The following is a 27294-nucleotide window of genomic DNA, read 5'->3' as shown; positions in this document are numbered from 1 at the left end:
CTTAGCATAACATAAGTGCGCGACCATTTACGACAAACGGACCTACTTTCGTGGAAACTTTGTATCGGCGTCGATGTAACTGTTGGATTTCGTAGTCGGCGCGTACGATACATTTCATTACCTTCGATACTGTTTTGCCTGACCTCTCCTTGCATACACAACTCCAAGAGGGCATACTACATTTATTTCCTCCTAAACATCAATTGATTGTTTTTCAAAGATTGAAATCTCTTCAGCGTACCTTCAATTAACATTGGAGACTTCGATCGACTCAATGTAATTCCTGGGAAAGTAAGCAAGAGTTAAAACACAGTTTGCTCCACACTACTGTTTGCCTGGTGATATATAATTTTGCACCGGGGACAAACTCTCGAGGAAGTAAAAGCTTAAATGTATTAAGACATGCTGTATCCTTCAAAACATGCTTTGTGTACTGGGCAACACACACTGTCTTCCCAAAAGACCAGTGAGCGATAGACTTTGTAAAGCAAAGCAAGTGGGAATTAGTACGCGGGTAACAGTTAGACATGATATCCAGCGGCCATCTGTGTTCTGTTTTATAGAGGGGTGGAGTTGTGATTTAATTATAATATATGATTGTAAGATAACAGGCACTGCTCTAGAAGCTGCTGTATGACTGTTTGCACTGATATATGTATTTACGCTTGTAGGTAGGTATTGTAGGTAGGTAGGTAGGTAGGTAGATAGGTAGGTAGGTAGGTAGGTGGGTAGGTAGGTACTGTAGGAAGGTAGGAAGGTAGTTTTGTATATGTATAAGAGCAGACAAACATAATAAAATTAGAACGAGACAGAAAAAGCTGCTGTATGACTATTTGTACTGATATATATATATATTTACGCCTGTATGTATGTATGTATGTATGTATGTATGTATGTATGTATGTATGTATGTATGTATGTATGTATGTATGTATGTATGTATGTATGTATGTATGTATGTAGGTAGGTAGGTAGGTAGGTAGGTAGGTAGGTAGGTAGGTAGGTAGGTTTGTGTATGTATAGGAGTAGGCAAACATAATAACAACAAAGCAGAAAAACTTTGTCACTCATCACTGCCATAATTACCAACCTATATATGCCCGATATTTAATAATTGGATAATTATTGGTGAAAAAGCAGCTTCCCAACTTTCATAACGAAAGTGTCTATAAATACTTTTAAAAATCAGGGATGCGATGCCAAATTTGACGTAGCTTGATCACTTGATTCTTGTCTAGTCTTTGGCAATTCGCAGAAAATATCCCATGAATATTCTTTACAAAGAGCTTTTCTCGCACAAATTCCAGTCATGCTTTCCACATTCTCTAACTTCTAAGCACTTAAGTCTAGGGCAGCCTGGTGATCCAGTTGGTTCATTGGTAAATGGACGGATGGGCGACAAAGCAATTCATGACAAAACCTGACAGCATTGATAAAAAAAATCAATTCCTGTCTCCCTGGACTATGTACCTTCAAAGTTAACGTGCAAATCTTATTAAAACGCGAGCTTGATTGAGCCTGACTTCTCACATGGACGTCATCGTCAACAACCACCTTCCTGTTATATCCATAAAGACTAAAATGTGTCATTTCCCAATACCTTCGTCTTGTACGCAAAACCTTTTCACGCCTTTACAATTGTATTTTCCGGTGTTTTCAACACAACTGCTACGTCCATTAAGAACGTCGGTTAGTACCATAAAGCTGGCATTTTCGCTGTCGACAGCAGTCGATATATTGCAATTACATAAACCTCTCTGATTTCACATCTTGTTATGGAGTAATGTTATTACTGTATTGACATGCCATGCTGTTGTAACGCTTAGGGTGACACAGTGTGCACCAAGCAGCATAAGGTCACCGATCTATCACCCACGGGCATTCATGTTGCCGTCTAAGACTACGCCAATGGAAAAAAACACCCCGGCCTGACTCAGTGGCAATAATTATCAACGAGAAAGCATAAAAAGATTTAACCATCCTAAATAATTTCTCGAACAGTTCTTCACAATATATTGTATTTTACAACTCACGTAGACGGTAACCTAATCAGTTACTCTTCTAAAGTATAAAATAATTGAAGGACTTGCAGTAAGACGTTTTTATGGTGCAGACGAATAAAACTAAGGCCTGTATGAGCTTGTGTCCTGTGTAAGAAGTTAATTTATGGTGTAATAGTATACTGCTTTCAGTGAAGATCACATAAAATTAAACAGATTTACCGTGACGGGAAAACACTAGTAATTTTTTTGCATTTTGTCAAATGACAAATGTTTATGTTCAAGTAAAAATAAGATAAAAATTGATTGTAAAGAAATAACAATGTTACCTGAGATTTTCCTCTCTGACGACCTGATAACGAACACTCTCACACTGACGCGTCGATTTTAATGACGTAAAATATTACTATACGCGTTTTCGAATGGGTTTCTGTTTAATGTGCCTCTTGTCTATAGGAGACATACCATGAGTACTTTTCAAAGGAAATGAAACACTTGCCTTTGACATGGCTGACTCTGACTGGAAAATTGCCCATTCTGTCTACACTGTTTCAAATTGAATTTTGTCAGCACCGTAGTTGCAGAATTTGGAACAAATAGACCTGACAATTGCTTCTGCTATTCAAAATTCCGATGAACAATTGTCAGGGTAGATGCATTGATCGACAGAATAGAACTCTTTCAGTAAGGTTTTATCGGCTCTAGGAGATTTCAACCCACACGCAATAGCCTATAGTGTATACCTAAGTTGATGACATTGCACCAATAGGAGCTTTCGACCTTTAATTTGTTGCCAACATTGGATATAGCAATAGCAGCACACGTCCATCCAAGTGCAAACGAGATCAGGTAGCGATACAGAAATGTTTTGACCACCGAATTGTCTTTATTTAGCTAATCATTTCTTATAAATTATACGATATACATGTATGCAAGATCAGATTTCCAAAATATTCTCCGTCCCTGTCAGGATTAAGAGGAAACTTGAACATTGTTGACAGCCTTCGCTTGAGGGAGGACAGCTGACGCTCATAATCACAGACAATAAACTGAAGACGTCAGCTTGATATGACTGTTAATCACAGATAATAATTCAATTAGAATGTCAGATATCCTTGATCAGATTAGATCAATAGCATGATTTACGTCCATTGAAATAAATTATGTGGGACGATTTGAGTTCATCGAAATAAATCATATGGGATGATTTGAGTTCATCGAAATAATTCATATGGGACGATTTGAGTTCATCGAAATAAATCATATGGGATGATTTCAGTTCATCGAAATAAATCATATGGGATGATTTGAGTTCATCAAAGTAAAATTACCAAAATAGTCGAAGTTTACCGTTGAGAGGAACGTGTTCTCTGCGTCTAAGTTCTGATTTTCGTGACCAGCCAGCTACCTCTATTTCCCGCCATCAAGAACCAACGAAAATATTGCATCCTATCAGAATTAATTGGTGAAATGGTTAAGCCGAATCAGGTCACCAACAATTATCTTTATGACATGTACAGCTATTGTCTCGGCCATCTTTACCTATGTCGTATTAACGAATTGGATCAGGTTTCTGTATTGGCTGGGTGTGAACGCTCTAACACTTTGTTTCCATGCCAAGAAAATTGACGAAATTTAAAACATCTTAAAAGCTGTTCTTACCGGCGAAACATGAAGATTAGCTGACACTCCCTTGCGGTAAATTATTTTGAAAGCCTTGCAAGACCCAAGTGTTTATATTATACGCACAGGAACACGAAATAGTGTATTGAGTGCATTCAGAGGCGTCAACTGCTGACAAAACCGTGTATACGTCTCACTTTAGACCCATTCATAAATATTTGGCAAGTTAGGTTTATCTTGGGATTTTACTCCACATCCAGAGGGACTCTAAAACCATAGTTGTATATTTCACTCGATTAAATTTATTCCTTGAAAGGAAGAGTGCAAAAATAGTATTTATATGTCGGTCGTCTGCTTACGCGAACATTAAACTGTCTGGGTGTATCAGAAACCACACATTACTTTTTAAAGTATAGAAGATCAATAACATCGCACAGAATTTCTACATCGATCACAACACAAAAATACTTTCAGATATGTTTAACAATATTTTTCATGCATAATAGAAATTTTTAAAGAAGAGAAGTATATGCGCACGATTTATCCTTGGTGTCTTTCTGATCAATGCGGAGAAAAGAAAACTTTTAAAATTAAGGGCAGCCTAAATTTATGTCATAGATTCTTTGGTAAGTTATGCTCATCATCGACCAGTAGATATCCTCCAAATCTGCGCTGGCGTTCTACAACAAACAAAATGTATATTATTGATGAACACTACTTATACAGCGTAACGAGTAGTTGATGTTCACAGCAGTTGGATGTAAAGAGTTCAAGTAATTCGCAGTTTTTGTACACATATGGGCTGTTGTATTCCAACACATCAAATGTATGCTGACGAATACCTTTCGTTGTGTTAATTGTAACGATTTATGAAACCATGGAAACTATATTGAGTATACAGACGTCCTTTAAAATCAATCTTCGTCAAATTCGCGCGTCAGATCTTTCCAGAAAAATACGCGCGTGACACAGTCAAACCTAAATGTACTCTGCAGTATTAATTAAAATGCCTGTCGTATATTCTAAAGACGATATTGTATTTCTCCACTGACGTAGTTTCAAAGTGATGTGTCTGCAGGCTTTGAATAAGTTTTCTATGTTTTCTTGCGCCAAAATTGCGCACATCAGTCTATGTCAATGTTGACTTGTCTTGTGCGCGGAACGAATAGGTCGCCATGGTAACCAGATTTTACGTTCCCAGGGTGACAAAAATCAGGGAAATTTATGGGAAATTGATAATAATACAACATTTGCAGTACAACTTACGTCGGAAAAATCGCTCCAGGCTTCACATTATTTAGCGCTGACAGACTTTGTGAGAAATTTAAAGGCCACCATCTGTTGCTATTTAGTGAATTCATGTCTCACTTTTACCCTACTGAATCGCCTCCAGCTTTGTCGTACACAGTGTATACCGATCTCAAATACCAATATTTCTGCTCGGTCAATGGTCACTCATAGGTCGAAAAATTCTATCGATTATAGACGAAACATGGGAACTTAGAGTAAGAAATTGGAATTTTTCGATAATGTGACCAAATGTTTGTGTACCAGTAATCTGATAGAATCCGCTTATCTTACCGAAAAGATGAATTGTTTTGAAGCGTCATGTTTTCAAACTCGGCCATGAACATACATGTGATCTGAACGTGCCCCTTTGTCAAGACATTTTCAGGTGTCCTTAATTGATATGCGCAATCAAATGTGTAATTACGTTCAACGTAGTAACTCAAGGTGCTTAATTTTATTTTCATTTATCGCGAATGTATCTAACCTATACTTTTGCAAACAAACCAAAAAAAACACAAAAAAAACCCAAAACAAAACAAAACGGCAGTAAGTTCGCTTTCGGAAGGTTTCACTTGCACGCATAAAATAATGTCTCTCATTCATTATTTATTGCGTTCAGTTTTACAGTCTATGATGATAACACACGTGTGATACAGGGTATACATGTAGTATACATACACATACACATCACACTCTTCTCTTAAATTATGAAAAAAATCTTTTCCGATTATTTACTCTTGAACATAGCTTTCTTATTAAGACTCGCCTATACACACCTGTTTGTCTTGACAACGAGCTCCTTACTTTCACAATATTTTACAAATAACTGAGATCAACGTAGGGAAATCTTTGCCAACGAACACACTTTACATTAAGAAAGTGGTTGGTTGATAAACTCTGCTACGTCTATAAAACAGTATCCCTCCATTACTCTAGAATTTCTGTAAACAATCGTTCATGTTTTCTATTTAGTATTCAACTCTCTCCCAGTTATCGTTCAATGACACCAAATGTGCTCTTTGGATAACGCCTTAAAATTAATCACACTACAAGTTCAACTCATCAAATCTATGCATACATGATATACAACACGAAAAGCCTTTTGACGAAACCAACGGGAGGAGCCCTTGATTTAAAAAGATCTTTTATGCTTTTAATAAAGTATTATAAGTAACTGATTAGACCACCTCATATAACGCGATAATTGCACTCTCAGTCCTATCATGTGAACTACCAAAATTTCAATAGACTATAAGGTGAGCTTATTAGAACTTTTGCAGACAAATTGAATGTAGAATCATCGTAGAGAGATCGCACACCGCAATAATGCCATGCAATGCTGGAAAACGCAATGCTGGAATAATGCAATGGCGCAAAACTAAAGAAATTGTAATGACAGTGACAGCGCCATAAATTCAGCAATAAAAATAACTGAGAATGGTAAAAAGATCGTAAAATGTAAATGGCTAGGTTGAATTGTGTCGTCGAAAAGCAATTTCACCTAGATGTTGTATTTCATTTGCAGTTTGCCCAGAAATTCTAGCGAACACTGCGTTTCTGTTGTAAAGATTTTAATGACTGTTCAACTTGGCTATTACAGTTTCAATTCACCAATTATCGGATCGGTTTGATGTAGAGAAAGATAAACGACAAATCCATAACAAAGGAGCCATCAACGTTACTGGTCGCACATTTTACTTTTAAGAGAGGGAAGGACAGCAAATTTCTAACTTTCTCTCTGACGTTTTGTACAGCAAATGTAAACCTTTAATTTGACAAGTATATTGACCAGAATTCTGCAGCTGTTATGCTAGACTGCCGTTTACAACACAATTTTGCCCCACACGTTATGTGTGTTGCTGATTTTACGGATTAATTTTTTAGTTGTTAACTTCTCGACTTATTTTAATGTACTGTCTACATGGGGAAATGATATCAAAACTGCCATGGTTTATTTGTGTCATCCTGACAGGGACCCTGGAATGTTTGAACTCGAAACCGTTCCATTCCAATTAGGCACGTTGCCACCGGATACCGGTACGCCAATAGGCGAACCTCGTTAATTTTTGACTAAAATGTTTACCGTGACACAGACTGAAATAAAGGATACTTCTGAGTTTCAAAACCGATGGAGTGGAGGTAACCGTGTATAATATGTACATAGGAATACATGCAAATCCTGATCACCATGGATGTGGTAAGAAATCGCTTAGGGAGGGGAGTAACTAAACTTATCTTAAGGAGTATCTTCAGCAAACGATTTGGATTAACATTACAGAACTTTGGCCGTATTGCTGGTAATATCATAACTCGAGATTATAAGACTAACTTTCAAAGTGAGAAAATGATATAAAGAATTAAAAAATAACATCGTCGGCAAGAAAATGCTGACGCAACCTTCAAAGCTGAACAAACGTGAAGAAATGAAGGAATATCATTGAGGAACTGGAGTTACTTTCAAATCCTTAACAATGTTGAAATGTTCTTCTTACATTTGGCTGTTGATGAACTTGCTGTGAATTCTTTATGAAACTAACTGATCGCGTTAAGGAAAAGTGCATTTCCTTGAAGCTACCTTTAAGGAGGCGCAATAAAATTGCCACTTTCAGTACTAGTGCAGTTTAAGGACAGTAGAGTGCTAGTAGTGTAGCCAGGCGAATAAGACATTAACTTTGACGAGAATCCAGGAAAGGAAAATGAGAATTTCTAAGATATTTTCTTCACGCTGATTACGCCGTTTGTTCCATTTGTTAAAGGCTATATAAATAATCAAAGACCGCGCCCGTGTTTCCATGATAAACTCGTTGTCGATCAGGCAGGCATGAAAGACAATGATCATTGACGTAGATGCACTGAGACGTTCTCCGCGAAAACCAACAATTTGCTTTATTTCAGATAGTGTTCTTATATAGATTTCGATCTTTTGAAAGCAGCACTTTGCAATTTGCGATTTCGTCAACTGAAATTCTGTTTGGACGGATCACGCATATTGCATACTATCTCGAAGAATCACAAACTTTAGATTAATACGGCGGAGTCAGCGCTGTTTCTAACAGCAAAAATGGTTTTATCTTGATTTTTATACGCATACAGCATGCGATATCTTTCGAAGACAAATGCTTTATAATACTTTTTTAAACGTGTACTGCAAATTCTTTGCATCGAAGCATGCACAATGCTATTATGGTAATTTGGAATGACTATTTGGAATGGCTATTGAAATATCATTTGGTATCGCAAGTTTCATTGCCTTTGAATCCAACAGTCATGATCAAAGACGTCATTGAAAGACAACTTTTGGATCTTACCTCACCCCTCACCAATGCCAAGTACTAAATCATGATAGCAATACAACTCACGAGATCGCACTTTATCACCTGTGAATATGTTTACTCTTTCGTCCCTGGACGTTGCAGTGCTCATATTATAAAAATATCAAACAAACACAGAGGAGTATACATTATTCGGCAAAGTAAATAGCGGTAACAACTGAAAGAGTTTTCAAAGTTTAATTTCAGAAGGTGGACATCTAAATTCTCAGATTTGACACCTAATGAAATGAGATCCGATTCGAAATAAACGTGAAGGTACAAAATGGTTTGTTTGAGACACAGAGAAACATAAACTATCTATCTTTCTCTATGTTTGAGATGAGTACGCAATCTCTGCTCTTGACAGCCTTGTGCATCACAAAACCTTAAGTGGACAATCGTTTATGTACCGTACCAGTTTTAATTCCATCTTTGCTCTGACGTATACGCTAACACTTTCACATCTGCAATGAACGTGCAACATGCTACTACTTTGTCTGCCTATAAAGGTCTTGGAAAGTCATGAAACATCAACATCAGATGATGTCGTTGTTGCTAATACATTCACCGTTGAAAGCGTTAGCAAAACTTATTAAATATTCAATTAAGAATTAATCAATTACGAAAGTTTTTCTAGCGGGAATTAATGTTGTCTTGAAGAGGATAATGTTCCTTGTTGAGCAAAGCTATGTATTAGTTGTAGAACTTCAATAGAAACCCAATGTAGAAAATTAAACATAAACAAGAAAATGGTCGTCTGTCATTGCTCAAGGCACACAATATAGCTAGATTATTGTTACTCAGCCATGATCCATGTTTTCAACTAGAATCGATACTTTGTTAACTATCGGATCTTACTTAGTCGTTTTCAATGAACAGCAAACTAAACACCAAGCGTAATAGATTAATACGAGTAATTTACACTATATCAATTTCACAGCGACTATAATTAATTTTGAAGAAACACATACTTATCGAATTTGCTTCATGCGTGTGGTTGTCCGGATGTATTTTGTTGACTTTTTCAAAGTTTGACAATGTGGCAATGTGTGAGCCGTCTTACCGACGGCTATTGCAAGTATCGTCTGTTGAAAAGTATCTCTTGTTACTATCAACAATGCCATAATTAGTTTGCCTGATTTCATGTAGCCTGGTATCGTAAAATACCTCCGATATAAGCGTCAGATACGAACAACTATCTGAATGCATACAGAGAGGAGTTTGTTGTGTGACACCTCAATTCGTAAAAGGTATTAATTTCGTCGACTTCAGTCGGTATTGAATTTTGCTGTTCCGAGTCCCTAGGCTTCAACACATTAGGCTGCGTTCATAAAAATGGTTGGGGGGGGGGGGAGGGGCTGGAGGAATTCAGGGGGGATTCGAAAATTTTTGGGGTAGTAGAGGGGGGACTTGAAAATTTTGCTCTGCCTGTAGGGGGGACTTGAAAATTTTTTGGTTCCTTTTTATGTTTTACATTCTCCAATTCCAAGTTTTTGTAGGTGATTCAATGAAAATGAATACCATTTTTATGTCATCCAATTGTTGTAATGTTAGTAATCATTTAACAAAATCTTGAACCATTTTGTCACATTTCATGACTTTTATCTTGAAAAAAATCTGAACGTGTGATTTGTCATAAAAAAACAAACGAGCCCAGTAACAGGGCAGAAGCTGCAACTGTTGATGATTTTTGCAATATTTCTATGTAATATATCAACTTCAGTTTCTTGCTGTCTCCCTACAGCATAATCAAACACACAATATTCAGTTTGTCGACAGAGCGAGCATATATAAATATGTATTAGGTGATAATTTAATCAGAAACAGTCAGTTGTCAGTGATACAAATGCATGGTATACTTACACAGGCTGTGATAGCAAGCTGAATACTGGACAGTTCAACATGCTGTAAGGAGTAGAACAAGAACGCAGTTGTTTAAACTGCAAAAATATTGTCAAAATTATCAAAGTTAATACAGCTACTGCCTACGGGCAGTGTCACTATCAGATACTGCCCTGCTACTGCAGTGTCACTGTTACTGCATACCTGAGCAGTGATAGAGATACCTCTGACTCTGATGTACATGGTAGTTGAAGAAGAGGTTTGTGTCAAATGACGCTCATGACAGTGAAACATACTTGTACACAAGACAGCAACACATGGAAGACCAGGAGACTTTCTGGAATATAAGAATAATATTAAAGAAAAAGATGGGGTCACAATGTTCAATTTTCTAAATTTTCATAGTCACGTCATAAAATAATACAAAAGTAAAACTTTGAACAGTAAAGACTAAATGAAAAAATATCTGACTAATGGAATTATTTATTTTTTAACCAAATTGGCCATTATTACACCCAAAATTTCAGAGATTAAAACATTTATTTGATGGAATATTTTAACCTTTCAATATTGTCAATTTTGAGTAGCATCTAATTCATATATGTCTTGTACTTTTGAAACAAATTTTTGGTGGGTCACTGTGCTCAGTTTTTTACAATATGGCAATTAGCCAGAATTCATAATTTGCATACTCTCTCATGATCGTCATTTTGTGTGCTCTTCGGCAGGAGCAATTGGCCCGGCCAGATTTGGATTAACTCAAGTTGGCTTAGACTGATAAACCCAAAATGTTCACTGATGCGTTCAAATATGAATCAATTTAAGAACTTTCCTTAGAAATATGACTTTACAAAGTACTAATAACAGGTAATGTTGAACATCTGCGAGCGGAATGGCGCAATACGTGTTTATTTTGTCTGTGCGCACATCCTTTACAAATATCCGTGCTTGTGATACTTTGGGGGGACTTGAAAAATTTTTATCATATAAAGGGGGGGCATTTGAATAATTTTTAGGGTATTGAGGGGGGATCTGAAAGAAAAAGGATTTCAATCGCGATTCCTCCAGCCCCCCTCATCATTATTTGTGAACGCAGCCTTAAGATAACCGTGCATTTCATCCACACTGAATTACACCTATCAATGTGATATCATCAAATACCTTGATCTGCCTGTTCTGCCAATGCTGATCATGGCTGATTTATTCGTGAATGAATCGTCAAATTGAACAGCAAAGAAAACAGACAGTCAGAGAAAATCTTCAAGGTCAGAAAGCGAATCGCTAGGGAAAAACACAGTGAGGGTGTAATTGTAAATGTTCAGATGACCTTGAAAGCAACCTTCAAAAGAAGATAGCAATTGACGGTCACATCCTATAGGCAATTTGTATTAATATGAGTAAGAGGTAAATTATTTATTTATTTATTAATTAATTAATTAATTAATTATTTATTTATTTAGGTAAATTATTTATTTATTTATTTATTTATTTATTTATTTATTTATTTATTTATTTATTTATTTATTTATTTATTTATTTATTTATTTGTTTATTTGTTTGTTTGTTTGTTTGTTTGTTTATTTATTTATTGATTTATTTATTGGATGTAATTTGTTTTCGCAATACTTTCCAATATGGCCGAAAGGTTGTCTTTTGAATTCAATTTTTCAATGACTACTGTGGTATCTCTAAAATATATCCAGACCGATGATTTTCTTTCAAAGTTGGTATAGGGACGCAACCCTATGTCACACAACTGCACATCGATTGCATAGTTGTGACAGTAACTGACGCTGACGTCACCACAACTACATCGATTGTCACTGACAGATTATCCGCTCAATCTCAAGGGTCTTTTACCGACTACAGGTCATCATAAATACAGACAAACACTTACATAATTGCCTTTCGGCCGTGACGGGCCAGCTCTGTATCGAAGAAAGACTCTTGGAGGCTATTACGTACTATGTTTCATGTCCAAATTTCAAAATTGTCGTGGGTACATGTACTTCAGAAACCTTCCCCATACTACAGGGAATTCGCCAGGGTAGTGTACTCTCTACGGCATTATTCCTTATTTACATCAATGATTTATTTACTGAGCTTGGGTCCAGTAAAGTCGGTTGTTTTATCAGCTCATCATTTGTAGGCGCACCTGCACTTGCTGATGATATTTCAATTTTGACACCTACTCGTTCTACTTGCCAAAAACATGTTAACATTGTTAGTAATTTTTGTTCCCTTTGGAGACTGAAACTTTCAACAAGTAAGAGCCGTCTTATTATTTTCGGAGAAGAGAAATCTGAACACAAAAGTAGACCTATGCAATGCTGTTTTCTTTACATAACGAGGCAATACGTAAACTGACTCGATTACCACTGTTGGCATGCAATTCAATAGTACTGTGTCATCTCTAGATCGGACAGTTTCTTTGTGTAAAAAAGCCAGATCCATTCTTAATTCTCTGCTTAGCTCTTGTATTGGACCAAATGGAATTAATCCTATCATTGGTGCAGAGGTTTGGAAAAAATATGTATGCCTGCAGCTTTCCACTCATGTGAACTTTGGACAATTTCTGATACTGAAATGTTAATGTTGGAACGGTACCAGCGATATGCTGCAAAATAATACAAGGTTTACCGACAAGAACTTTATCGGACATTGCTATAAGTACGATTGGCTTGAACTCAATGGAAGCACACTCAGATTTATGTAAATTCAGATTTTTTTGAACATTGTGTCGCCTTAGTAACTCTGCTTTGTGCAAAAAAGTCTTCCTACAGCGTCTTTTTGAATTCAAACTGTCAGTCATTGAAAGTCAAAAAGGCTTTATTCCTGATGTGTTACGTATAGTAGCAAAATATGACCTGGTATGTTTTCTGGAAGAATTCTATTTGTCAGGATTCTTTCCTGACAAAACGACTTGGAAATTGAATTAAAGATACTGTGTATGAAAGAGAAAATGTCTTGCGGAAGGGCAGACTTTAAAGTAAAAGGGAATTCGATTTCTTTCATCCAAAAATTGAACCACTTTTCTTATAATTGCGCTTCGTAAAATTGTTTCCTTTCTTCAAAGATACTGCGATGTATATTTTACTGATCCTTGCAAATCTGGAAATAACACATTGTCCAAAATGTGAGTAAGTCACCTGTGGAATAATTTGCTTATCCATTCTGCTGTAACTTGCACGAAAACAGAGCACGGAGGAATAATATTTGGTCTAAGTTGATTAACCGCACAAGTGTGCACTTTACAGTTTTCCTTAATGATCTCCGAGATGAATATTTTGTTTCAGCAATGCTTGGAAACGAATATGCCATTAACAATTTCAGCTCTGAAGACTGTACGTTTCTCGTAAAAACTGCCCTGGAATTTTTCCAGACAATATTTTTGCATTAATTAACAACGTTTTTCTTTCTGATGTAACTGTTGTGACTCTTAAAGTGTAAAAATGTATGTTGCTGTGATTCTTCTTTATACAGGAGGAAATAAAGAAAAAGCAACAACAACAACAACAACAACAACTGAAAGATTATCTGCTCAATCTTTAGGGTATTTTGCCGACTACAAGTCATCATAAATACAGACCAACACATACATAATTGCCTTTCGGCCGTGACGGGCCAGCTCAATATCGAAGAAAGACTCCACATAGTTGAAATCATGCCAAGACACTCGCACAGCCAACCATCACAAGAAACAGTAAGCCACACACTGAAAAATTTCCTAAACATTACTTGCAAGGTCTTTTTTGCCATAGAGTACAATAATGTCACCAGGGGCCATTTTGTTTGATTTTTTTCAATTCTACTTCTGTAACTAAGCCTTGTTGGGACTTATTTATATGAAACTTAAAATAAACTACACTTGTTTAATGCTGTACTCATCCTGTTTCATAAGTAAGGTCCGAGACATGTGTACTGGTCACAGTGATTGGTGTTTTTGATCCTATACAGCACACTCATCGGCTGGACCCTTTCTCTTAGGTCTCATTCATTACTATATAATGTTCAGTTCACGGCACTGTGATTGGTTGCCTTGTGTCTTCGTGCTGGCATCGTTCTGTAGAGTTCGCCAATCACTGTGGCCGATACATGTGACTAGGACATAAAATGCATGTCATTTTGAAACAGACTACTGGGAAACGTAACCTAAAATCCACTTGCATAGAGTTATGTCATTGTACAAAATTTGGAAGAGATCGGTCCGGGGATATCCTAGTTTCAGCTGTAGGCATGGAAAAATTGACATAAAATGGCCGCATAGTGGTCATAATGAATTGTTACAATACAAGCACGTTGAGGACAGAGGATTTGCGTAGGAGACAAATAAGCAGTTGATGACAAATTTGCTGCACCATCGTAGACTTTGCCAGCGGAAGTTCACCACTCATCTCATCACAGAATGACATAAGTTCCATTCGACACACAACAGTTACTGGTGTGTTATCAACAGGTATCAGGTTTTAATGGTGTCATGTACACAAACAGATGTTAACCAGACATTGAAGTTGCAGAAATGCAAGCTTATAGTCACTTTGGGTAAAGTCCTATGTTGAATGTCAATAATAGTTAACCTTGAAAATAATTTGGGTAATCTTTAATAATTTGAAATGAAAACAACATTTTGTTAAGATAAAATTTAAAATACCTGAGTTCTAAGAAAAGTGATTTCAGTATACTTGCATGGCATGGCATAGACTTTAGTTTTATGACCAAGATGGCTGGTTCAAATTTGCTTAGTTATAGCTTCATTGGGTCTCTTTTTTGGAATGGACTAATGGAACGGATGCAACAGACATTGATACACGGAAGTAGGGCATTCAATGCAATTTGACTGAAGTAAAAATTACTGCGTCGAATAAACCACAACATTAACACGATTTCACATATGCTAGCTGTGTTGACTTTTTTAATTGTGGAATCAGATACCAGTAACTGTAGTTTGTAAATCGTTTAGCTTTATCAAAGGTATGTCAAATGAGGAAAGAAAAGTCGTCGGATTTACTTTAAATTGTCGAATCCCTGTAATGAATAATTCTACAAATTTCAGGGTCTAGGATTGATTTAAGAAGAAACAGCATGATAAACGTTCGGGATCAACATTTGTATTTGAAGCATGGTTTTACTGATATAACTTTGTACCTACTTCCAAGTTTGCATCTGTGGCATTTTGATAGCAAAGTTGTGATACCATATAAGTACAGAATATGGAACGCGCGGCGTTTTTCTTTCATTTAGTTGGAAAGCTTTTATTGTGTGTGGCCGATTAACCGATCAGGAAGACGTGGAAATTAGTAGATGTATATCACATTTGACCATGACTAAACACATACACCTCCAGACAAACTAGCAAGTCATCAAATGTTAAGATAACCATCGTCAGTAATGCTAAAATTGTACAATCGTCGACTTTCTTAAACTTCTGAAAACATCATAGTTCTTTGATTGGCTTTAGCTGATTGATTGTGGTGTCGTGATGACTGAGAGTATCCGAAATGAAGAATTGTGACAACCATTGCTTCGACAGATTCCAATCTCGTCAGCAGCATGAGCCCATTACCCACGGAACACGAGTATAGCAATTTAAAATACCCTCAAATCCCATTTGTTGTCATTTACACATTTTGGAAACCACGGGCAAATTTCAGGTAAGGGAGCCGTCATTATTTACGGCCGGGGGAGGGTCGGAGGAATTTCATCGGAAACTCGAGTACCCCATGCCAACCATGATGAATTTGAGTACCTCCCTCTAGCACAGAAATTTTGACTGACCCCCCTCCACTTAGAAAAGTTAAATATCGATACATGTATTTGTAAAATTTACAAAAATACAGCAATAGTAATGACCTTTCAAATCTTTCTGTACCCTGCTAGATTATCATAGCTAGATTTCATGACAGTTGAAAAAGGTGAAACCAACAAAATGATATTCAAACTCGCAGCAAAATGTAGATATAAAAGCTCACGCTATAACCAGTATCTAACCATATAATATTGTTTACTATGAGACGGGAATAATGACAGAGTTTTCGCTAAGATATCTGGCAGGGCAGAATTTGAAAGTACAGGGGAGAGAACATGTGGGTGGCTGACGCGGAAAGGATAAGAGGAGGTTGTCCCTCTCTTGCGTGGAAATATTTTTAGAAATTGTATATGCAACGGTGCAGTCTGGTGCAATCTGAGAGGTGTTTTCAGAACATCCCAAGGGGGAGAGCACGAGAGGTGGTGTTCCCCTCACGTATTGAAAATTTTGAGAAATCGATGTGTGTAATGGTGCAGTCTGTTGCAATCTGAGAGATGTTTTCAATTGTATTGTTACTGAGTAAACTGTTAGAACATCCCATGGGGTAGAGCACTAGAGAGGGATGTCCCCCTGTCGCATCGTACATTTTTAGAAACTGATGTGTGAAATAGTGCAATCTGAGAGGTGTTTCAATTCATTTTGCATCAAAAATTGAATAACCCCCTTCTTTCTTTCCACATTTTGGACAATTCCCTTCTATAGCTTACGAGTGACCCCCTCTGATTCTCCCGACCCCCCGCCAGGCCGTCAATAACGACGTCCCCCTAATGCCTGGAACAGGCACGGTCTGACTAGAACCTGTGACAGACCCTGAAAAACAAGCTTTGTTACTGGGCCTTAAAATTGGACAGATTTCAGAGTTGTACCAATAGAACTTAATCAGGCCTGATTGTACAATGCTATTTACAATGGTCAAATTTCTTACTGTATTCAGTTCTGTGAACTCGTGAGTGAAAAATGGATGTGTGTATAGAGCTGTGACCAGTCAATATTCTACTTGGGCAAGCGGGGTCTGACAAGTTGCCAAATTTCAGAGCTGAATACATTGGCTGGAACCAGGTCAAACATTTTATGGTAAATTTCTGTACACTCATACACTTTCAGACAACTGTACAGGTAGAATTTTCGGACCATGTCACATCACTGCTACCACAACGCTGTATGCATGTTTATTACAGGTGCTGAGACAGGCAGAAATATCAGCACTGTATGCAGTCATGCCCTTGAAGCGCTGGATACAGATGTGCATATCAGTCCCAGTCACAGTCAGGTGACGTCTTTGCTGACACAAAAGTGTACCACAGGGCCACATGTGCACAGGATTTTTCACAGGGGCGTAACGCTTTGCTGTACATGAGAACTTGAACTCATAAGAAACTCATGATATGTTCAATCGACAAGGACAACTTTGTATTAATCGCAAAAGTAGTGATATATACACTTAAAAGATATAGTGAACATATATAGATATGTAAAACATAACTCTATCGACGTGTCTGGCGTGTTTCCCCATTACTTTATGGAGAGCACTAGTGGTCAACCATTCAGTATAAAGCATATCACTCTGTTACTAGAGAATCCCTGTCTTCAATCTGCTAAAGTAATCACATGCTGCACGTTGTCACCGTGCTGCCATTATTCAAGTCATCACCCAAGCGATACAATGACAAGTTTACGTCTTATTTTATCATTGCCGATTTCACATCTAATGTCTTTGATGTAGTAGGCAATCACTAGAATGGAAAAGGGGCGTTGATAAGGTCGGATTAACTATGTCTTAATCTTAAAACGTTGAGCTGTAAAGCATGAATAAGAGTGTTATGGGTGCAATAAAATTTCATGTTGGAGATTACTTTTTTCACAAAATAGATACTCCTCAGTATAAATGCAAAATATTCCCCAAAGTGGCAGTCTTTCAAAAAGGCTATCCATTTATAGTTCCTTCTGAATGATCAAACCCCCGTTCACTGTTTCCGACGCCCACGAACAAGCCTTTAAATGGTTCAGATCCGTGGTGTGCAACAAACACCAAGACAATGGCAAATGCATTTTCTACACTTCCGAATGTTAGGCGATAATAAGTGTGTAATGAAACCATTGATAGAACCTCAATAAAGGTAATTCTAAGTGTTGATGTACAGGTTATACATGTTGGCAAATCCATCGAGTTCAGAGATTTGCTCTTTGTATGCGAATCAATTCCATTACAAAGTAGTGGAAAGGTCTATTCTGAAGAGGTTGGTTTATGGCATAGGGAAGTACAATAGAAGAAGCAGTGTATATATTGCCATGCCTATATATCCGTTACGGTTGGCGTAAGGGTAATGGTTGACGCTTTGAACGTTGAATTTGAATTCGAACGTAAAATGTAGCTCTTGCTCTACACACAGAACCAACAACTGAAGCAAAAGAAGCAATGGCATGACAAAACAATTATCTGTTACGGTCTTGCATAATCTGACAAAATTTCTTGGGGATTTGTGAATTTTGATAACGTTCAGCTTACGTCATGTCCATTCCGATGAAGTTTCAAATCGTAACGAGTAAATGAACATTCACCTTTGTCCCGATGTATGATGGAAACACAAAAATGATGATGTACAGACAAAAAAGGAGCTAAGAATATTCTCGACTGAATAATCTTTTAGGAAAGGAAAATGGAATTACGTCGTCACAGATATTTGATGATGTTTTAAGACCCAGTATCAATATTTATATGGCAGAAATACAACAAAAATTCATCTCGTCATTTCCTTTTCATGAATTGATTTGAAAGGCACCTCTCTTCTTCTCTGTATTGATATTTTATATGATAATAATGCTTATTTTTGAAAAAGGATCTCGCGGCGCTTGAAGTAACACGTACTTCATTAAATACTAAATACTTTTGAGAGAAAAGAGCTCTTTCATTTCATTTCACATTTCTCAGAGTGTTGATGCTGCGAGGTGACCGCAGAATCTCCGATGTCCAAGAAGAAACGATTAGTTAAACTTGTTCATCGAGAACTTGACAATTGCAATTTTGTAAAAATTACCTACAATAAATATCTACCTGACAGTGGTTACAGAAATCAATGTGAAATGACACATCATCCACACGCAGCTGTGCATTTTAACAACACCTTTCACTGCAGTGATTAAAGTAATTAACCAGTATAATATATTACCCAGTACCCGCCTCAGTCGGGCATCCGATATTTTTGTACAATGAGCAAAATGTAACACAAAACGAGTGCTTACGGAGAGAATCGTTCCATAATTTAGTGTATAAGCTTAGGCCTACTCGCCGCAAAAGGGTTTATTGATATCGGAATTGAGTTTCAGGCTTTTCAAGTGTTTTTCTTCTTAGTTTTCGCGTATAACAAGGAGAAAGGAGATACTAAAATTACGCGACCGTCGTTGAACGGAAATTCAACAGCCAAGATGTGGTATTGTTGAAGAGAGGGAAACGTAGAACTCTATGTATGACCACAGGCGACCCAGACACTATCAATAAGCTTATTATTGAATTTTTCTCACTGTTTTTTCTATCAGTTCCTCTCCTTTTCTTCTTCACAGTCCCTCTATGGATAGAGGGACTGTGTCTTCATGCTCTGACTGATTGGAGTGAATACAATTTCACACCCCATTACAAGGACGTTTATCTCTAATATACACATCTTGTAATTAATTAGTCCACACAAACATTTATGCTAATCCGGGGACTTATCAAGGGTTGGTCAATATTGGAAAGAATAGAGATGTAACCTTTCCTATCTTTCGCGATGTTGACCAACCAATAAAATCCCTGCTAAGTCCACGGATTAGCATAATTAGTTGTGTTGACCAATTAATTCCAAGATTTGTGTATATGAGAGATAAACGTCCTTGTAATTGGGTGTAAAATAAATAAAGAGTCAAGAGGCTATAGGTTAGGCTATATAGTCATTTATTTTATTTACTACGATCAGTCAGAACATGAAGAAAAGGAGAGGAACTGATAAAGAAAACTAAGAAAAACTCAATAATTAACTTGTTGATAGTGTCTGGGCCGCCTGTGCGTATAATGGAAGAGCAAAGACGAGTAAAAATCACGACACAATACCTATACTTAAACCTGGATGTTACGACAATATAAAGAACGATTGGACAAATTTTAAATTGTAAAGAATCAATCTGGCGATTTCGGCGATTACAAATATAAATTTAAAACTTAACTGTAACTGAAGTTATTTTCAGTCCATTACTCGAAAGGGCACAATTATCCGTCAATGGCGAATTTCCTGGATGATATATCGACGAATCCACTTTTCGATCAGATTATCTTCTCGCTGAGCTTTAAAGTTATTTAGGCAAAAAAAAAATTGTGCTGTTCCGATAACATAATTTTTAAAAATAGGGTAGGTAGGTCGGTAGGGGTGCAGGGAGATCAAACACTGTCCACAACATTTCTAGAAAAATGTATCATACATATAAAAGGAATAAAAACCATAAAAGACATCCTCGTTCAAACAAAAATCAAACGCTAGGTAATGAATGCGTGATTTTATGGGTGTTTTCTTTTTTTTTTTTTTACTTCTGTGTTTACATAGCTTTAACAAGTTTAGGGTCGGCAGGTAAAAAATAAGGGCGGGTTATCGTAACAGCTCAATTGTTTTTCCTCGGCCCTATCATTGCAAACCAAGTTTCACGACCGAGTCACGATGTCAGTCGTTTTTCATTTTATGTGCGATGTTTAGTTGAAATTCGCGTCGACTGTGTTTTGCTTTGGACACCTCTCTTACACTACAGTACATTAGGAAAAAGGCTTCAGTAAATATCGAAAACCGGATTTAACATTTTTACAGTAGCCTTACTTTTCATTTAACTTAATAACGCCACAAAGAGGCTTGAAATATATGAAAAATGCATGGAAAGATTCGTCGCTGATTAATCCCGGATATGTCAAAAAGCCGGCCATCGTATGCGAAAAAGTAACCATTACACCTGCAATTGTCGAGGTTTTGTTTCCCATGTGCAATCATGGAAATGCCTGAGAGACATGGGCTGAATACACCACGTTGGGAAAATGCTGTTCATGTTCAGGAATACAACAAAAAATCTAGATGACGTGCAGAGACTATTCTGTCCCAAGGTACTTATTTCATCTCGCTTGATAGTACGCATCTCAACTCAGGAAATGCTCTACAAAACCTAACTGTATTTATAATGCATAAAAAGCCAAAATACATCGAATGTCATTGAAACATGATGTACGGCTTTACGAATAAAATAAAATGCTTCAATTACACTGACACGATTAAAACTTTATTTTATTGCTGACATTATATAATAACTGTACTGGACAAGGTTGTTTTCATCACCGTGACGTGATTGGCTTTCTAACTCTTTGATCTCGATGGCTCGGAACTTGAAACCACCGACAACATTCCTCCAGAGAGAGGAATTAATTCGAATTTGTTTCATAAAGACCCCTAAGGGTCTATATGGGATTACATCCAATTATTAATTGTAGATGAATACTATGTACAGCACAGGAGAGTGTATAACCCTGGTGGATAGTATCATCTAATTTATCATATAGGCCTACGGGTAGCCTCAATATCTTAGTGGCATTTCACGGCGGTAAAAAAACATAAATACTTTGTCAGTAATAATCCAGACAGATTTTATCATTGGTACATGCCCACTATGATCATATCGGTACAGATTTTATCATTGGTACATGCCCACTATGATCATATCGATACAGATTTTATCATTGGTACATGCCCACTATGATCATATCGGTACAGATTTTATCATTGGTACATGCCCACTATGATCATATCGGTACAGATTTTATCATTGGTACATGCCCACTATGATCATATCGTTAGACATTCAAGGCAACGTTTGCCTCGATTTGAATGAAAACACGAACGAAAATACAACTTTTTAAAATTTCAGTCATGTTTCTCATACACTGCTTTTCTTTCTCTCGGTGAATGAACGAAATTAATCACCTGAAAGAAAATAAATCGTCAGAGACAGTACCGTATTCAATTATCATCATTCCAACACCTTCCTTTGAGAGAAGTGCCAATGTACTGCTTAACGGTCACCATCAGAGATAATTAAACTAGTGATCTCTGAGGGTTTTGTCACTGCGGGCCTCCGTTATAAGCAAGTCATTCTAAAAGGACAAAGTCCAAGGTTAATGATTTGGAAACCATTGACTGAAATCAAGGTGAAATGAAATTGTTCAAACCACATCCTGAAAATGGCTGAGAAAGTTGTAACCTTGTATTGATGTGTATGTGCACGGTTGATGTACCCACTACGAATTGGATTAGTTTAGCTAAATTTGCGTTACGTTATATTTACAACTAAAGTGGTTGCCAAGTGGTCATATGAAGTCTGAGTGATTGTTTGGGATAAGGACAGATGGACAGACATATAAGTCTCTCACCTGGAATATGTGTACTGTAAATCATAACGAATAGGTGACCTGGTAATGTATGAAGCTAACTTTTACGATCACAAGAGTAAAACGAGACATGATTTGAAAATTATTGGCACCAAGGGAGATATAGGACTGTTAGTTATATCTACCTATTTATGTTTGCATACAGGCAGAAACATGGAAGATAGGGTTGGTGCTCGTGCAAACAATCGCTATTTTCAGTGTATTGAATCAATGGCAAGGTATTACACCTACAATAGCAACAGCGAGATTAGCCCAAACTTGATAATCATTGACAATCACAGACACAAAACAGAATCAATCACACAGTCAGAGATTAAGGAAAAGTGACCTTGTGGTTGATCCAATTGGAAACGAAAAGTATAAGATTTGCGTTAAATTTGAATAAAGCTTAGATTTCATCATAACTGGATGGTTATCTTATTTTTTACTATATATATCAACAGCTTCTGACCTCCTGAGCAATGAACACCTAAAAATACAAGCATTCATTTTACTGACTTTGTACATCTGTGTACACAATATCTCTCAATATTTTATCAACTGGATTCTGTCATGATGAACAAATACTAGATGTGGCTACATGTTATGAATGTAGATATGAAAAGTCAGAACAAAACGGTTGGACGCCATGATACATTGTGTGGCAAAGACATTTGACATGCGTATGTAAGTCATAATATGTTGTCCATGCGCCAAGTTCGAATGAAATTGGTCAAGGCACGTGTGAGTAATGGCTTCGGAAATAGAAAAATCAGAACAAAATGGCTGTCTGGCGACCATATTTGATCATATAATGAAAATATTAGACGTGCATATGTATGTCATGATGTGTTGTCCATTTGGCAAATTTGAAAGAAAACAGTCATGACATGTCTGCGTAATGGCTGGAGACGTGTAAAAAATCAGAATAAAATATTCATATGGATATTGAATCGTACCATAAAATAATTCTACACGCATACGTAAGCCACTGTGACAGTGAATTGTCGTTGTACAAAGTTTGAAAGAAATCAGTAATTGTACAAAGTTTGAAAGAAATCAGTAATGGCTTTAGACATGAAAAGAGGAAACAATATAGTGGCCACCATATCGAGAACAAATTGACGTGCATGTGTATGCCATAGTGTATTCTCCTTTGCAAGTTTGAAAGAAACTGAACCAGGCATCTCTGAGATATCTGCGTGGACGGACGGACAAAGGGACATAGATGGAAACAAAATGGCCACCGGGCGGCCATATTGCATCGTACCGAAAACAAATTGACGTACCTATAAATGCGACAGTGTTTTATTCTTGTGCAAAGTAAGTTTGACAGAAATTGACCTGGAAATCTCTGTCCTCATTTCCCTGAGATACACAATTTGGAAGTGTCAGCATTCATTCATCGCCTGTTGTTTGTGATCTTGGTGTCTCCCTAGATGCTTTAGCATCTGTGGCTGCTCATGTCGCAGGTTTATCTAATTCAGCTTTATTTGCTCTATGGAGAATACGCAAATTTCTTGATCAGAGTTCAACTGAAAAATTAGTTCATGCTTTCGTATCATCCATACTGGATTATTGTAATAGCTTGCTTTTCGGTTTACCCACTTGTCAATTCAAGAAACTACAACTAATTCAAAACTCCGCTACATGTCTGTATCAAAAACAAAGGAATCAGAACACATTCAGCCAGTCCTGCGTAACTTGCATTCACAAGTGTATAGAGTTTAAGTTTTTATGTCTAACTTTCAAGGTTGTAAACAATACTGCATCATGCTATTTAAAAGAGCTCTTACACATTCACACTCCTGGTCGGACCCTTCAGTTCACTTCCGAATGTGCACTCAGCCAGCACTAGACTTGGTTCAAGTCTGTGATTTGTGAATGTTTGAGTGGAGGGAACGCAACGATTTGTATTTTGCTTTCATGTGAAACGCGCGCGTTAGTGAAGTGGACGCGATGAGTCGGGTGAACGCTTTACAGGGGAGTTTCACCCGGAATCACAGCAGAATCCAGCAGAAACTAACTCACTGTACTGCGCAGACTCAAAGGTAACGCACTCAATCGCTGGGAAAACCTGGCCTGGGCTACCAAATTCCGAATAGGTTTGTACGAAATAGGAGAGACACAAGAGAAACTATTATAAATGATCTTAGTTTTAAAAATTCACCGACTTGAACCAAGTCTAAGCCAGCACCCGCCAATAGGTAATACGTCATTTTATGGTAGCAGATATTTGCACTGTCATTTTTTGTCTGTCGTCTGCATGTGTTGTCGTAGGATACTATCTATGTACATTTGTTGTCAACGTAATCCAAACTTATACAAACGCTCGGTCTAGGGTACTGCATTTCCGACGTTCGATCTCTCAGGCGTCCGTTTTCTGCATTTAGGGTTTAAACTGACAAGAAAACCCAAACAAGACGACAGAGACACACAAGTTAATATAAGATATAGGCAATAACACTCGCCGCAGTCGGGTATACACTCGATTTTGGTACAATTCGCTGCACATAGCACTCGTATATAGGCTCGTGCTATATGTTGCAAATTGTATCGAAATTTCGTGTATACCCTCCTGCGGCGGGGTATAATGCTTAACTGTCTTTCATTTGTGTGCCATAGTGTATTATCCTTGTGCCAAGATTTAAAGAAGTGTCTGAGACATCTGCGTGGACGGACGTACAGATTGACAGATGAAGCCCCAATTTTTGAGTTCCGCGGACGAAGAAATAATATTAATGATACTGAATAAAAATAAATTAAAATAAACAATATTACTTTCCTCACGCCGTGTACACGTTTTTCCTTTCTATAACGTATACAATCGATGTATTTTCTACTTGCATATAGCATGAATTGCATTAACACACTTGCTTAAAATTGCATTGAAAGACGTCACATTTTATGAATTCCAACAGGCAATTGGAGTTAAACACTGTGCATGGCTTTTAACCGCCTTTTTGCAGTTATTGCTTGAATGAACGCCGTTATCAAATCTTCACCTTATAGGAAGCAATGAGTGAATAAATTTCAGCCAATGTGTATAATAATACTGTTAAGGTAGTATGCACCTCAAAGGTGAAAGACTTAAACTTTTGCTCTAATTTTCCTCAAGGAATCTTTCAATCATTCTCTTTCAAAATCAAGAATAAAAATAGGGGGTCACCGTGCAAATTTTCGTACTAAGAGAAACAATTTACCCAAGATTTACCGATATTAGAAATTCAAAATGGCCGCCATCCCTGTGTTAACTCTATGGGAAAAAATAAAAATTTTCGAATTTCGAAAAACTAAGCCGGTGAAAAGTTTTTTTTCACCAAGAGCTTTAAAATGAACATGTGGTATATCAGAAAAGAATTGTAAAAGTTTGAGTGTCCGAATGTCTGTCCCCGAGGCGCGTTCTACCTTAAGGCATTTCATTTTACAACATCCGACCAACCGTAAAAGCCAACATGACTCCAAATGCGGAAAGAATGATAAAATTAACAACAGGCAGGTTAACCTTAATATTGAGTACGTATAAAAATACTCTAGCCTACAATTGAAAACTGAGCCTGGTAGGACAGAAACATCATGAAATTATTCACAACAGATGAAATTTCAAGATGGTTTGTGCAAAATTGGGTCCAATCTGCTAGGAAGCATACGAAACTAAAAGTGCACTACGGTCAATTCCCATCTCAATAATTGCATTTCTTCAATGTATCTTACCCGGAATAAAAATGGATTTGATATTTTTACACTACGAGTATAGCATAACCTTATTGTTGAAGATTAATGGGAAAATCTGATGATCCTGACCACACTCTCAGAGTAAAATCCGATTGGTTGGCTAATTCTATCATGAATTTAAACGACATTAGGAACGACGGGATTTATCGAACGTGACCGGTTCGTTGATTGTTTTCAGAACTGAATAGAGATGGACTCATAGTTTTCGAATTAAATGACACACAGGGGTATAGCTAAGTAGGGTTACTGCATCCTGATGCTTATATGCGCCATATTATAGGTTTCTATAAAAACAAAACAAAGCTTGCTATAGTGCTGGCATTCTGGGTTCCCTTGGGAACACACAGAGCAAATATTTCAGAGCGTGTGAGGAAATTGAGTAAAAGAAAGTTACCGAGACAGTTTTACCGAGCGAGATGTTGTGAGTTAAATAAAATGCCGCAATATTTATAACAAGTGGGATGGCATCGTAATGATAGGTTCCATACCGCCGTAGATAATGGACAAATGGTCCATCGTGTAAATGTCCACCTTCATTGTTCTTGAATTGGTAATTAGTATTCGTCACGTGGCTTACTCATCACGATGTTTGCAATTTTTTACTGAAGATTTCCACTAAATTTTGCTGTAATTTAGTGCGGAGGATTTCAAGTGAATGCTCTATGACTCTTTCGTTTGACATAAAAATACTTTATCTTATTTTTGAAGTTTGTTACAGTAAATTTAATAGAAATTTGAGGAAAATTCCACCACCGTCATGATAAATTTGTCTTAAAAGCATACATGCTCATTTTTACAAAGTGTGTTTATAAACAGCGCATTAAAGCACCATTTTGATGTTTTACATTATTCAGTTTGTAGCACGTATGGATCACATCACTTACTTGTCATCGTCGTCGCTATTTGGCATGTATTTCCAGTGAAGCCCCATGAACATATACAGATGTAACCTTCAGGTCCACAGTCTGCCTTGCACAAACCTCCGTTCAGACAAGGATTCACGTTAGGACAATTACAGCTGCAAAATATCGTTTGCCACAATGCCAACGAGTGTATTAGAAAACTCAATGTCCCTCCTTTCGTTCGCCGGAAAATCATGGTTTTTATTCCAGTATTTCTTTACGACTTTGATGGTAGTCTATCGATAAATTTTCAGGAATTTGAAGAGTATTTACGAAGCGGGGCTTTCTGTACAGTTCTGCATACACGAGTTGATTAGCTATGGATGTTTGGTCGATAGTATCCTCACCATGATGGTAC

The 27294-nt window shown here is 37.2% G+C and overlaps 1 protein-coding gene across 1 annotated transcript in view; it reads right to left on the bottom strand.

Annotated features, from left to right (window-relative positions):
- LOC139114823 (CUB and sushi domain-containing protein 1-like) overlaps positions 1 to 27294 on the bottom strand; it is a 74701-nt gene that overhangs the window by 47038 nt on the left and 369 nt on the right. The window contains exon 1 of the mRNA XM_070676766.1: positions 26919 to 27294. This exon is cut by the window's right edge and continues 369 nt beyond it. Coding sequence (XP_070532867.1) covers positions 26919 to 27132 — 214 coding nt within the window. The 5' untranslated portion in view covers positions 27133 to 27294. The remainder of the gene's footprint in view (positions 1 to 26918) is intronic.

Source organism: Ptychodera flava, chromosome 16, assembly GCF_041260155.1.
Source record: "Ptychodera flava strain L36383 chromosome 16, AS_Pfla_20210202, whole genome shotgun sequence".
Taxonomy (NCBI): Eukaryota; Metazoa; Hemichordata; class Enteropneusta; family Ptychoderidae; genus Ptychodera; species Ptychodera flava.
Note: the sequence above shows the minus strand (reverse complement) of the source record. Positions and strands in the feature narration are given on the sequence as shown.